Here is a 15,679-nt window from a genome sequence, read left to right on the forward strand (position 1 = left end):
GGAGGACATGGGGAGATGGAGAGGAGAAGGGAGGTGAGGGAAATTGGAAGGGGAGGTGAACCATGAGAGACTATGGACTCTGAAAAACAATCTGAGGGTTTTGAAGGGGTGGGGGGTGGGAGGTCGGGGGAGCCAGGTGGTGGGTATTGGGGAGGGCACGTATTGCATGGAGCACTGGGTGTGGTGCATAAACAATGAATTCTGTTACACTGAAAAGAAATAAATAAAAAAAGAAAAGAAAAGAAAGTAATCAAAAAAAAAAAGTAGCTACATTCTTTCATGATGACTAGTTGATAACACTGTATTGTGTAATTGTGCTAAGAGAGTAGAACTTAAATGTAAATGTGCTAAGAGAGTAGAACTTAAGTTTCTGCCTCTCTCTCTCTCTCTCTCACACACACACACACACACACACACGATAACTAAGTGAGGTGATGGATTTGTTCATTAACTCAACTGTGGGAGCCCTTTCACAATGTATACATAAATCAGATCATTATGTTGTACACTTTCAATATATTACCATTTATTATATCTCAATTATACCTCTATAAGGCTGAAAAAAATGTGGGAAATTATATGGGGCTCCTGCTTGATTAAAGCTCCAGCTTGGGAAAAAGTTAAACTTAAAAAAAAAAAGAAAGAAAGAAAGAAAGTACTCACAGAGGGGCTCCTTGCTGGCTCAGTCAGCAGAGCACGCAACTCCTGATCTTGGGGTTGTAAGTTTGAGCATGTTTGCTGCAGAGATTACTTAAAAATGAAATAAGAAAGGGAGAGAGAGAAGGGGAGGGAGGGAGGAAGGAAGGTAGGAAGAAGGAAGGAAGAAAGAGAGAGAAAGAACTCAGAGACCTACTAAACTTGTATCAGGATTGTTATAGAGTGAATTTCTGAATCTGGTTACAAGTGAGACTAGTGATGTTCTTAGGATCTCTGCAACCATAACTTTTTATGTAATTGTGTATCTAAGCTACAGACACCATGCAAAGCAGAGTGAAAGGGGCAGATTCATTTTCCCAAGTCATGGGTGGTTCATTCTTTTCAGAAGTCAAGGGTGAAGTCAGATACCAGTGTAAAATTTTGTGCAGGATTCAGTCCAGACACTTTATTTTATTAAGTCAAGAATGCAATCTGATTTAAACTACTGTGTATAACCATTGTAAGTTCTACTGGGAAATGTTTAGTTTTCTTTTTTCTTTAAGCGTAGAAGTAAATTCTGTTCAAATATTTGTGGAGATTATTAAATTGTCAAACAAATTTAGCTATACCACTTTTGTTAGGCTCATTAGATGTTAAATAAGACTACAATGTTCTTGGCTGTGAGAGGAGCTTGACCAATTCCTGACAGACTTTTGATTAACCATATTATATAAATATTTGCCAAATTGTAATGCCATTTCATATTAGCATTCATATATTGTGCAGTTACATATTATACTGAGTATAGTTTAATTCCCAATAGTATAAACATTTGTGACTGATGAAGCTATTTGTCTTGATATTTGGAACTTAAGTTACATAGTTGAATTCTCTAGATCAACTAAAGCCATGTGGGGAAGCAGAAATATGTGCATGTGAATCTAATGCCCTTGTGTTTGTTGTTTCCAGCTGCAGTATTGAAGTATGAGAACAACGTCATGAATATCAGGCAATTCAACTGTTCTCCTCACCCATACTGGCTTCCAAATTTCATGGATGTTTTCACTTGGTCCCTACCATTTGTTGGGGAAAAAGGTGTGTTGGGGAATCTTGAGATGTTCTTAATGTAATCATACAAGAAGGAAAGGGAGGAGATGGGGACTCTTCTAACCAAAAAAATTCATGAGTTGCAACATGAGAGAAGTGATTTGAAAGTATGTCACCGTATATACCCTGTTAACAAAATGCAATGACTGAAGTAAGAGGAAGCAAAAGCAATGAGAAATACCAAGAGTATTTGTATCATCTCGTTGGAACAATATAACTCTTTTAAAAGTAACAGATAGGGCGCCTGGGTGGCTCAGTGGGTTAAGCCGCTGCCTTCGGCTCCGGTCATGATCTCAGAGTCCTGGGATCAAGTCCCACATCCGGCTCTCTGCTCAGCAGGGAGCCTGCTTCCCTTCCTCTCTCTCTGCCTGCCTCTCTGCCTACTTGTGATCTCTCTCTGTCAAATAAATAAATAAAATCTTTTAAAAGTAACAGATACATAGTTTTAACTGGCTTCAAGCTGTAATAATGGCTCCTTTTTCTCCTTACCCCTTTGTATTAATTCAAAAGTGCTATTTTATTTTACAAACTCCCTGTCAAATTAAAAGGTTACGATAGCTATGCCTTTCTCACACTTCTGATGTTGATAATAATCATAGTATGATAGTGATCAATGGCTGTAATAATTTGAAAGACAATATATACAACAAAAAAAATGGTTCATGACAAATAGACCATCAGTGTTTACCAAGGGAGACAAATTTACATTTAAAAAGTTGTAACTATTAACTTGTCCCAGTTTTTCAAAGGAATTGGCTTGCCTTTCCTTCCTTCCTTCTCCCTTTGTTTTGTTTTCTATTTTGACCTAAACCTCAACAAAAATTTCAAGGACAGGCTGGCACCCATTGAGCCTGAGTGTTTAGGTCAGGAGGCCTTGGGACAGACCAGGTCATTCCTTGTGCATCTTGGCACACAGCACTAGAGCAGGTAAATAGACATCAGAATAAAGGTAAGAGTTTGCACATGTTTCAGCATCCCTTCGGAGGGTTGTAGAGAAAAACTACACATTTTAAAAAATATTTATTTATATTAATAAGTATGTATAATATATTAATGTAATATTTATTTTCTGATAATACTTGTGGGGGGGGGGTTTCCTTTAAATGTCCTACAATGATTAAACCCAGAAGTTATGATTGGTCAGTGAATAAATCTTTCTTTCAGACACCAAAATAAGTCAAGAATCAATTTTGAGAGTCTCTGATAAGTATTCCCAGCACCACATGTCACCATGTCACCACATTCCCACCCTGATCAGAACATGGCATGTGTTACTGTCCTCTGTTGGCTTTTCAGGAAACAGAAGCAGTGTGAAACCTGATAACTGTTGGGCACCCTTTGAACACCCTGCAGTTGGGTTGTTTCCATTAAATGTTCAGATTTTGAACATCTGTTTTAAAAGAACCTATTCATGTATCTGAGTACGTAATTCACTTTTGATAATTAAACTGAAGCTATGGATTAGTGTGACTACACTGGTGTTTTACTCTTTATCATATGTCTTCCACTCTAGAAGAACATGGACTTCAAAGAGTAGCTCTTGAGGAAATAGTGGGCAAGTTTCTTTTCACCTTCATGATAGAAACCAACCTAATTTTAGAAACGGTTAAATGTAAATAACATGCATCTTATAGTGTAAAAGTGATGCAGTACTAATTTCTGTGACAACACTTTCATGCAGTTTTATTGTCATCAATTTAGCCAACTGAATTTCTTGTTAAACTTACCTAAGTTTTATTGTTAAAGGCTTTTTGAAAATAAAATTTAATGATACATCTATCAATTCATTTATTTTTAAAATTAGTATCCTCGAAACTACTTCAAATATATTATTCCCTCAATCAACATTTTTTATTAAATACAGAACTACATGCCTATCACTGTGCTGGGTTCTCTGGGGGATTAAAAAGATTTAAAAAGAGATCTAGCATTCGTTGAGTCCCTGCAAAACAGAAGGTCGCAATGTAGTCTACATCTCGTAGCCTCATAGTACAACAAGTAAAAATTCAGAAGTAGCCCTCTCCTCTTTCATAGACATATGGTATATCCATAGCCACATATTTGGTTGTCCATTGTCTGTTGACCTATGGCTAGTTAAATGTTATCATAGACATGAGCTAATCCTTTTATAAACATAAATTCTGTGTAGAATCACAAAGCCGGTTATCTTTAATGATCTGAATTTTATAGAAACTATCTTGCAGGAGATTCTCTATACAATACAGGTAAGAAATGTTATTGCTAAGCTTCAGAGTAATCACTAAGGTTACAATAAAAAATCTGAACGTTTTTGCTTTTATTTTTTTCCTTTTTAGTGACCGAGATGCTGGTAAATGTGCTCAACATCTGCTCAGATGATGAACTGGGGTCAGAAGAAGATGGATTTGATGGTAAGAGACTTGAGCCTAAGTGCTAATGCTGTTTGCCAGGTAATCATGTGGTATCTCCTAGGTAACCCAAGAGCAAGTCTCTAAGATTAAGCTTATGTTAAATTATAACATAGTACTGAGAATGGAAGGTACTATATTTTCCATTTGCTTTGAAGAAGCACACACACACACACACACACACACACACACACACACACATATATACCATGAAATAATTTTCCCATTACCCTGAAAACAGTGAACTATTTTATTAACCATCTTTCAATAGCTCACATTGCTAAGTGATTTTTTTGGCCCCTTAAAAAAAAGAAAAATTCAACCCCATAGCAGACGTTACCATTTACTACGTAACTTTCGAAGAGTGCCTTTAGTGAAGTTGTTCCTGTCAGCTATTCATATTTTGATGTTTATGATAAAAGAAGATATTTACACATTGATATGTTGGTATTCATGTCAATACCAGTATTTTTTTCCTACCTGTAATAAGTAACGAATAAGCTATGTCGCTTTTGTATTGTTGTTTAAGATACTATTTGGTATTCTGTTACCCTTGAAGAGTATGCTACCTCTGTAAGAGATGAAGACCCATCAGGTGAAAGATGAAAAGAAAAAATTGCTGTGGCTCTTACCACGGCACCCCAAAATCAGTGGAAGCTAACCAAAATGTAGTTGGAGGAAGAGAGTGCGAGAGCAAACCGTATTTCCATAAACATGAATAAGGACCTACTCTTTGTAGGGCACTTAGGATGCCAAGATGCCGGAGACTTCATCAAGTCGCAATCTGGATAGAGAGACTGATGCATAAACAGAAAATATCAATGGAATAAGACAGATTATAAATTGAAGAGTGAATGTGGCAGCAGAAATTAGATACTGAGGAAATTTAAACTGATAACATGTTTCCTTTTTTTTTTTTAAGATTTTATTTATTTATTTGACACAGAGAGAGAGACAGCGAGAGAGGGAATACAAGCAGGGGGGTGGGGGAGAGGGAGAAGCAAGCTTCGGGCAGAGTAGGGAGCCTGACCTGAGCCGAAGGCAGATGCTTAACAGCTGAGCCACCCAGGCGCCCCAACATGTTTCCCTTTTAAAACTGCACTTAAGTCAAATGAAAACTGAATGTGGTCCTTTCTGAAAGTTAGAATCTAAACAGCATGATGTAATGTTTACTTGGATTTAATGCAGGTCACATCTACAAGTGCAAGATACTAATGCTTCAGGCAAAAGTAAAATAAAAGTACTCCTGTGCTCATATGAATTGAGTCTATGTACTTAGGTAAACGTGGAGTGTCAAGTTGTGCCTATCCTTTCCCAGTTTTTCTCCTTTCTATAACTTCTCCCAGCTTCATTACTTATTTGTCTCCATATCCTATTCTTTAGTCATAGATCACATTGCAAGGGTATGTATATTATAAGGAAAGAGAGAAAGTAATATATATAATACATGTATATATACATGAATATTTACTAGGTTAGAATTAGCTAACAAGTAGTTGTAAGAACTTACTTCAGTAACTATATTCATATATTTTGAAATATCCAAGAGTTCAATGGATATTTTATGCTTGATCCAGGTTCTAGATGTTTCATATACTCTAGCCACAGTTCGCTACTGATAGCTCTTCCAGGGACAGTGATATCATTCAAGAGATAATATTTTTATCATGACAGATTTTTCTTCTGAAGGAAGAATACCACCCTGGCAGAATGTAAATCTTAAAAGTCAACACACACTTTTCAATAGATGTTTTTCCCTATGGTCCTTTTATTCCTCAAAAGAAAGATTAATTAGCATTAATACGGTCATGTGCCTCTGTTAACAGACCTCTATTGCAGTCAGGTTCATTGGCCAATATTTATAATACAGACAATATGATAAACATGTAACATAAAGAATAAATAGTACTGCATAGTAGACCTGTAATAAGATGTTTATGATAAGTAGACTGTAATTATACATTAATTCATTCATTCAGCAAATATCTGTTAAGCACCTAGTGTGTGCTAGGCACTGCAGCTAAAATGCCTATACATTTCAACAGTACAGGTGTTTCCTGCCGTTAAACATTACCAAGACTAACTCAGTGCTTAGGTCAGCAATAGTTCTCTTTGGCCACCCTCTTGGTCACTTACATGAAAGGGTATATTTTGTGACTTACTCTGCTTTAGAATAATTACTTTCAGTCATCATCCAGTTACTCATCAGCAATTGCTTTTAAGCCTGTTAATTCCAATTATGGAGTGCATGTGTTTCAAGAGATTTGGAAATTTTTTTGTTTGTTTCTAAGCAGACCACTGAAATTTCACTCTACTGTGCTTAAATCTTTAGTTGGTCCTGCAGAGAAAGAGCTATGACCACTAACTGATCTTTAAGCTCACATCTTATAATTAGGCCCTCTAAGGCAAACAAAAAGAAAATAGAAATAAAAATTTTAATTAAAAGTGTGTTGAACTTAGGACATTATGCATTTTGAAGTAAATACTCAGAAATGTTCTTTAGTGTCTTGTGTAACATGACGCAAAAACTATGAATTTCTTCAAAGTTACTCAAAGTATGAGTTGGAAAACTTTCCAGAACTCTTTGACTCTCTGAGATTATAGTTTATTGAGAACGTATATTGAAGTTTCTTCTTTTGGAGTGAGGGGTGCAATATTATTTTTGGCCTTAGGAGAAAGTGTCCCATTCCTCCCAGGCCCTCCCACATGCAGCCTGCAGTCTGTCTCTCTCTAGGGTCCCGCCCTCTGCTCTGCCCACCAGGCTCCCAGGCTTATAGGCTACAGAGGTGGAAAGCAAGAATCAGAAGACCGCAAAGCACTTAACTGAGCCTCTTCCTTAAAGGGCTGCTAATTCTAAGGGTGTGGTTGGAGAGATGTAGAATTTCTTCATGAGTTATTTATCAAGTTCTTCTTAATATTTTGTTCCATATTCAATGTTAACTGCAAAGTCAAAGGTAGTAATGATAACCTCTACAATCCATGACTATCTTTTTGTCTTATCAGGTTGACTTCTTAGAGTCTATAAAGTCTATAGCAAATAGGGATTCTTTTCATTTCCTAGAGGAATGGAAGTTATGGGATGAGTTTTGGTTTTCCTTCACATTCCATCAGCTCCCCTTTACCATTTAACGATGGCGATGACAGCATTGACACTATGTGTCAAGCATTATTCCAAGTCCTTTATATATATTCGCTCCTTACTAATTTTACCCTTCTGACCAACAAAAATTCATGATTATTAACGGTCATTATTTTTAACTACATTTACTAAGTGGTTTATATTATCTCCTCCTCAAAACAACCTGTTGATATAGATGCTATGATTATCCCTCTTTTACATTTGAAGTGATTGAGACTGGATGAGGTGAAGGTAAAGTGTAGGGTCACACAGCTAGTGAAGTAGTAGAGCCTGGATTCAAAGTAATGTCTGCCTTGTTCTCAGACTCTTGAACTTTCTACAAACTGTGATTACAATGCTTGAAATCTTTTTCTTTGAAACAGTATGATGCCTTTTTGTTGTTGTGAAGAAACAACAGTTAAACATAATATAGTTTGTTCTGTTTAAATATACTATAAAATAAGAAAGTAGTTTTTTTTGCACTAGCTAGCCATGAAAGTCAAATAAATGGCAAATAAAATAGTTTCATTCTATACCTTTAATTTTAGTTTACTCCAAGAAGTTATGTGATTCATTGTATTAAGGATTTTGTTGTAGCTGAGCAGACGATTAACTCCTGGCTCCTCTAGTCTTTACTAAGTAGAAATCACGCCATGAATTTCTCCTCCTTAGCATCTGCCTTACAAATAAAGGAATTTGATAGCCTATCTAGAACAAGGTTGCTATTTTAAATTGGTCTGTGGTTCTTTTATGTTGAAAATAAAAACTTGTATTATCTTGTAAAGTTTTGAAACTGTTTAATAACAATGCATGTCGTTTGAGGATCTAATTTATATATATTGGGGTCTTTGTTTCCTGTTTCTACTGCTGGTTTTGGATGATAAAATATAGTCTGGTTTCAATTTGGGGTTGTTATTCACCAGACCATTTTAGAGAAAGAAGAAATCCAAATAGATGTATTTCATTTGGGTAGTTAATTCTCATTAATGAAGAAGACTCATTTCAGACCAAAGATTAGAAAGTTATCCCAAAATTGGGATGGGGGGGAGCTGACAGAAGTCAAGCAAACTGCATCATTTCAAAGGTTTCTTTATTGTTCATTATTACAACAAGAACATCTGGAATAGTGATAAGCATTAGGAACCTAATAACAGTTTCATGAGTTAGAAATATTTATTTATTTGGAACTTTCTTTTAAGTCCTAAAATTGTAGATTCTGAGATCACATATATGTGTTTGTGTGTGTGTATGTGTGTGTGTGTGTGTGTGTGTGTGTGTGTACACATATATACACACATACAGAAGTTATGTTTGAGACTACATTATGTGGCAAGTCTGGCTACCACAGAATTGTGAAGGTGAAACTGAAATCCTGTAGAATAAGAAAGGAAAGAAAAGTATAATAAAATGAAGACATTTCAAGCCAAATATAGTTTCAGGCTGCACTGGAAAGACTTAATATTAAATTAGAATTTATTCCTCTGCTTTCATCTAAAGAGCAAACCACATGGTGGAACTCTTATCCTTTATCCACATTTTTGCCTTATCCTAATATTAACCACAGACCAGTCACTGAATATGGGATAAGAGCAGTTTTTTGCAAGCCTCTATGAAACCATCTAAATTTATACAAGAAAATTATCTCCCATCGTCTGCTTTGAATTATTAGGTAATTCTTGATATGAAATATCATAGGTTTCAGAGTGTCTCCCCACTTCTTTTTGTCTAACTTAAAAAAGCCATTTCCAACATTTTGAAGGGTGAATTGGGAATTAGTGGCAATAACATGGCATTTGATTGGTCCCTGAAGAATACCTCTATAAAGGTTTGTTATATTATTTTCTATCAAAACTGTATTTAGTTGCCATGATGAACGTATGAGACAAAATTTCATCTTAAAAACTCCCTTCTTCTGCCTTTGGCATCTGGCAGCAACACATATACCAAGAGCCATTAACCTAGAGTTTCTCTTGTGGCTGCAATTATTGTCATTTCTGTGCATCTCATCATATCCTTCTATATTTCAGGTTCCTGATTTGAAAAAAAAAAATGTATGTCCTATAATAATTGACAGTTTGGGGTAAGGGGAATATTAAGTTTTAATATAAAATATAGAAACATTTAGTGGTGCCTGGATGGCTTAAACAGTCAATCGTCTAACTTTAGCTGGGGTCATGTTCTCAGGGTCCTGGGATCGAGCCCCACATCTGGCTCCCTGCTCAGCAGGGAGTCTGCTTCTCCCTCTTTCTCTGCTTCCTCCCCCTGATCCTGCTATCTCTGTCTCTGTCTCTCTCTCTCAAATAAAGAAATAAAAATCTTAAAAAAAATTCTAAAGACCCCAAAATTTACCTAGAAGCCTTAAAAAAAATAGAAACATTTAAAGATTTATTTATTTGAGAGAGAGAGAAAGAGAGAGAGCAGGGGGAAGGGCAGAAGGAAAGAGAGAGAGAGAATCTTCAAGTAGACTCCCAGCTGAGTGTGGAGTCTGACATGGAGCTTGATCCCAGGACCCTGAGTTCATGACCTGAGCTGAAATCAAGAGTCAGCCACTTATCCAGCTTGCACAACCCAGGAGGCCCCCAAATAGAAACATTTAGATATAATGAATAAATAAATGAATGAATGAATAAATAAATAGCTAGCTTCAATGAACACAGGGTGATATGATTCTTGTTCTGTCAACATTGACACATAACCTGAAGTTGGTAAGCTTGGAAAAATGCTTGCAAAATGAACAAAGCAAGAGTAGGAATATAAATTAGGAACTTGATCATGTATCTGAAAGTTGAGGTGACCAAATCAAAACAATGATAGTGTTAAGAATAAAACAAAGTGAGCTATTCCAAAGAGCTGTCCAAGAACTTAGAGCTTATAAATCAATGGGGTAAAGGAAAGAAAAGTTGATTTTGGTGGTTCAGGCCTAGGGGTCTAGGAGGATGAGAACATTTATGGAAAAACACACAAGTTTCAGGAGAAATGAGTTTGAGTAAAAGGGACATACATAGCTCTGGAAATGTCTAAGTGAGGTTTGGAAGTGGAGTCCTGGAAATTGGGAACAAAATCTGGGCTGGTGATAGAGACTTGGAATGAAACGTCACAATCGACTCTATTGGCCTCTAAAGTTGCTGACATAAAAGGGTAATATCAGAAAATTGCAGACTAATCCTTAAAATTAACCCTTGTTGAAGCTGGGGGAAAAAGACAAAGGAGAGAAGGAGAAAGAAGGAGCGATCAAGTAGAAAGGACCAGGATTGTATACCGTTTAAGGCAGCAGCTGTTAAAAATATTTGCACCAAGTGCAGAAAAATTACTGTGAGATATAAGTCTGGCCAAAAAATGAAATATTAGGACATCACTATGCTTGTCAGATATCAGATTATTGAAAAGAGATGTTTATGGTAGCTGTGGTATTTATACCAGCTAAAAAAGAACATAGAAATCATTGGCAAAGGGCCAAAAAGTAAAATTCAGAGTACCTCAATTTTCATATCATATTTTTATTTTATTTTATATATTTTTAGTTCTCTGTAAAAATACTCCTTCATGGAATATCTTTTTCTGTATATGCAGCCAAACACATGGTTTCTGCCTTCGTTGAGCTGAGAGGCTTGGGCAGCAAGAAATGGATTTTAAGTATTTTGTCTTACAGAGGCTTGAAAGGGTTAAGGGAGGGAGCATGAATTGTGACAAAATATTTAACTCAAGGAGAAAATTTAGAGGAGTCTTTCTTGTCTTTTACTTCTGACAAGGAAAAGAAAAACACCTTATGTATATTACTCCATTTGGATGTACAGCCATGTGAGAAATCCATATAAGTTTTCCAGGAAATGATATGAAAAGATGGGTTTTAGTTGACTGTTGACCAGTGTTAAGTTCTCTTATCTTTTTTATAATATTTGAGTTTGAGTGAGGTAATTGGAGAAAGGAAAGACATACATAGAAAGAAAAAATATTCAGTATTTTATAAAAGGTTTTGTTATTTTTTCCTCAGGATTTTGTGAATTACCATCGAGTTTAGTGTTGTTTTTTCAATTACTTAATATTTTGGTCTATAATGTAGAGTGTAAGCCATTTTTGTCACAATAAATGTATCCTTTGTACTCTGTACCATTTATAGTAAGGTAACTACTTTTGTTTTGTTATCATGGTTATACCATACAAAGGAAGCAAATAGTTTATATCCAATATATCATTAAGGTTGAAACATGTATAAAAAATGCACAGGGATTTCCTACATAGTAGGCTAGAAATTCCTATCGTATTTATGGCTATTGGTGTTTTGGGGCCTTGACTATCATACAAGGTGCCTGGGTAGCCATCATATTGTAATCAGTATCGTCAAGTCTAGCTTATCATATTTAGTTGCAACAATTAAAGTCCTTTTAAGTTACTAATTAAAATGATACAATGACACAGACGTTGAAAGTACTGCTTTCCCTTCATATTGTACTACCATGATTTTGCACAAATGTGTTTCTTTATTACCTAGCCGGATTTTCACATTACATAGAAGCCAGACTTTGCGGAACAGAGTAAACATGAAAAAAACAGCCATATCATTTTTGGTATTTGGTTGGATCATGTCCACCATCGCCAGAATATTATGCTCACAGTAAGATAATACTCTTGAATTTTATGTTGCATTTTCAGAGACACATGTATTTTACACATGTACAGTATTTATACCCAGGTTTAAAAATCATTAATTTTGTAGTATTTGAGCCTTCCTCCAACTAGTGGTGACATTGGCCAACTTACACTAAACATTAGCTATTGCGTATCTAAGCATACATTTCAACTGAATGTATTTGAGAAAGAAATTTGAGAAATTTGAGAAAGAAACCTGAATACATTCTTTATTTGAAAGGAATTGAAGTAGAGAGCTCTTTTTCCTCAATGAAGGCAAAGATTTTGTGTATATGTCTATACTTTAGAAAAACATCACTTCTCACAAACAAGGTTAAGGTAATTTGCATGTGAGTGAGGCATTCTTCACAAAAGGGACTAGAGTGGTAATGGAAGCTTGCTGGAAAGTGATACCATAAGGAAAGATAATTCGTCTTGTATTTTTGGCAGAGCTTTCATGATTCTCTTTGTACTAAGCCATTTTATGGGTCCAAGTTGTCTACCTGAAGTACTTATATGAGAATAATTATTAGTTAATTAACAACTGCAGACAGAGCTGTTATGAGTCCAACGTTTGTAAAACATTCTTTTGATAATAATCATTTGATCTCTGATAAGGAGTCTAAGGACTCTATGAAAAAGTGAAATAAGTGCTCAGAAAATCTAGATTTTAAAAATATTTTTCTATGAGTGTAGTCTGTTTTTGCTCTTCCTCTTTACTTATAAAAGTTTTACTATACTTTTACTAAAAAACTTTTCTTCCACTTTTTCTCAGCACAGAAATAGAAATCTTGATTATATTTTGTCAGTCCACCTTTTGGAAGTGTTTCTTTTCCCTTCCCTCCTTCTTTCTTTCTTTCTTTCTTTCTTTCTTTCTTTCTTTCTTTCTCTCTCTCTCTCTCTCTTTCTTTCTTTCTTTCTTTCTTTTTTTCCTGAAAAGTGAAACCAGCAGCATCCTGGCTGCCAGCATTTTCCCCTAGTAAATGTGCCATCATCTGGGGCCCAGCCTTTAGCCTGGTTGGCGTAAAATAAAACTGAGGTCCCAACTTGGGGAGCTTGATATTAACAAAGATCACACAATCAATCTTTTAATCTACAGTGAGAAGTGTGAGTGTTAGAGGAATTGGAATGTCCACCTCTCCGCAAGCATTTCCTTCTTCTTAATAATGATTGCAAACATTACTGAGTACTTCTCATGGACCAAAGCTCTGTGCTAAGTGCTCTAGCAGGTAACACGGTATCGGGCACACGTTTGTTAAATGTTGAATGAACACATTACTTATTTAATTCTTCAACCCACCTTTGAAGTGGATCAGTCAACCTGCTACTGTAATGGATTTTGGCTCTGGGTCAGCACTTTTCAGCTGTTGACTTTAGGTAAACAAATTATCATCTCTATTCCCTAGAATCATGCTAAGGACGGTGGAGACTAATAATACTTCCTCTAGTGGTTGTTGTGAAGGTTATGTGAAATAATGCAAATAAAGCACTTTGAACCTTCTTGACTTTACACAACCTAGACTAGAAACCTAGTCACCTGTCCAGGACAGCACAACTAGTGAATGGAATTGCTGAAGCTCCAACCTAGGTCTTTTATTCCCAGCCAAAATTCTTCACCATGGTTCCCTTCTACCTCCCACTTGCCAGTATCTTCAGGTCTTCAGAGAAGTGAACGAGCCTGCTATTCATGATCTGAAGCCTTGCACTAGGGCCAGAACCCTTGAAGCCTTTGCTCCCTGGACAGAACTTCCCTAGACATTTCAGGTGTTTGCCTCAGCTTCTCTTCTGTACTCTGCCTCTGTGGCCCACCAGCACATTTTTGATTGGCGTATCCCCTTCCTCTGATAAGATAATAATATCTGTAGGTGTTGTTTAAGTCTCACTTAAGTCTCCTGTACATGCCTATGTGCTGATCATAGGCCACAACCTAATGCTCATTTCTTTATTCTCATTCTTGGGCAAAACATCACTGCATCCCCCATGTGCTGGCAAAACACCCACCTAGGTCTTGAAGAGCACCAGAAGACCTTTGAGTGGCTTTGTTTCAGATAAGCTCAATACAGGCCCATGCCTCCAGGTGGGACGGGGTGGGTGCCGGGGGGCGGTCTCCACTGTCAGACCAATGAGTTGCCTTACTTCTCTCGGCCTGTTTTTTTATTGTGCTGTCAGATGGTGCTCAGTTCATTTTCTATCTAGCACATGACACGTAGGATCGTGAAACATATTTTACTCTGTCCATTTCCCCCCTTAATTTGTATCATTTCAGAGATAAATTTAGTTTGGATAGTTTAAATGTAGTTCTAACATTTGATAAATGCATAAATCCATAAGGGTCCAGAATTCAGTTCTAGTGCATGCATCCTTTTGGCATTTAGCATACATGCATAATGAGGTCCTTAATAAATACCTTTTTGAACCGTTACATCCTCACCTATACACAAAACAATCCTGGATAGCTTGGACATCCAGGCATTATGATTGTTTCTCCCATAGCCAAGAAGTCTAAATTATTCACTTGGCATTTATTATTTCATTTCGTTTTGCTTTGATTTTCACTTGTCAGTTTACAAATTTGATGTGTTTCTGTCATGATAAAGAGGCCAGTCTGACCTGGCATGTGAAATCCCATTAGTTTCTACTTTGATAAGTGTAAAGCAACTCAAATGTTCTTTGTAAGGCATAGTTTGACTATATGATGGTTTCTTGAAAAATCAATGGAAGTTCTCCAATGTACTTTGAGATCTTTTAATTTTTACCCAAGTTAGATTTATGTATATAGCCAATTTCTGCGATTCTTCTGAGGAGTCCCTGAACAGATGGGACAAAATGTCTCAGAGAACAAAAGTCCGTGGAATCAAATTAAAACTTGTAAACAGAAGTAACTTTTAATTATGCAGGATAACCAAATAATGACAGTTACTTGACATTTGGGAGTAGTCTGTACATTTTTAAGATTTCCTATCCAAATAATTCATTTATGTTTTATGACAAGAAAAGTGGGGAAAAAAACAGTCTAGGCGGTACTGGCCTTTCTTGGAATCCATTACACAAGAGAGGCTTTTTACTTTAAAAATATATATATTTTAAAGGATCTTCTGTTCCTTTCAAAATAGGATATGAGACAGAATCATCTTGTGCCAAATATCACACTATTGCAGGGTCTCTTACGTGCTGAAATTTTAGTTGAACTAAAAAACATATGGGAAAAAATTGAGAGTAAGTGGTTTGGAGTGAATAGCCATTATATTCCAATTTTATCACCTATGTATATGTCATATGGTAGAATGAAAAACAAAATCAAAAAAGTATTCCAAACATTTTAGGTTACAATCTTTAAAAAGATGCAGTTTTACAGGATTTATTGAAATCTGTGATCCAGAGGGTGTTTTCCTACCTCACGGAGTAACCTACGTAAGCAGAGGGAGAGCTATTTGTTGAGGGCCAGCACCTAACAATCTCTTTGGACTAGATTTAACTGGAACTTTTGTCAAGTGCTTGATCAGTACAGATCTCCAAGTATGGCTAGTCAAGGAGCTCTTCTGGCAGCTATCAACCCTAGAAACTGAGTGATCGCTTTCTTGATAGAGCAGCAGTCTTCATGCTAGAACATTTGTACTACTGGGGTTACCCACGGACGTCTCAAGGGGAGTTTCAAGGGAATCCGTTTTCTCATCCTCAGCTTACAGATGTCCTCCTTCCGAAAACTGTCCTGAGCTGGAAAGTGCAGGCCTCATAGCTTCTCCTTTTCCACCTCTTCTTTCTCAACTGTACTTCTCCCACTTTAACAGAAAGGCATAGGTCTCCG

At 36.4% G+C, this 15,679-nt stretch overlaps 1 protein-coding gene across 3 annotated transcripts in view; it reads left to right on the forward strand.

Annotated features, from left to right (window-relative positions):
- Nucleotides 1-15,679, forward strand: part of LOC111154566 (protein phosphatase 3 catalytic subunit alpha) — a 318,897-nt gene that overhangs the window by 279,618 nt on the left and 23,600 nt on the right. For all 3 annotated transcript variants that reach the window (XM_022514218.1, XM_022514226.1, XM_022514235.1), the window contains 2 exons: nt 1,606-1,731; nt 4,059-4,133. In XM_022514218.1, the coding sequence (XP_022369926.1) occupies nt 1,606-1,731; nt 4,059-4,133 (201 nt within the window). The remainder of the gene's footprint in view (nt 1-1,605; nt 1,732-4,058; nt 4,134-15,679) is intronic.

The sequence above is a fragment of the Enhydra lutris genome, unplaced genomic scaffold (genome assembly GCF_002288905.1).
Source record: "Enhydra lutris kenyoni isolate GAN:26980312 unplaced genomic scaffold, ASM228890v2 scaffoldscaffold3, whole genome shotgun sequence".
NCBI classification, from domain to species: domain Eukaryota; kingdom Metazoa; phylum Chordata; class Mammalia; order Carnivora; family Mustelidae; genus Enhydra; species Enhydra lutris.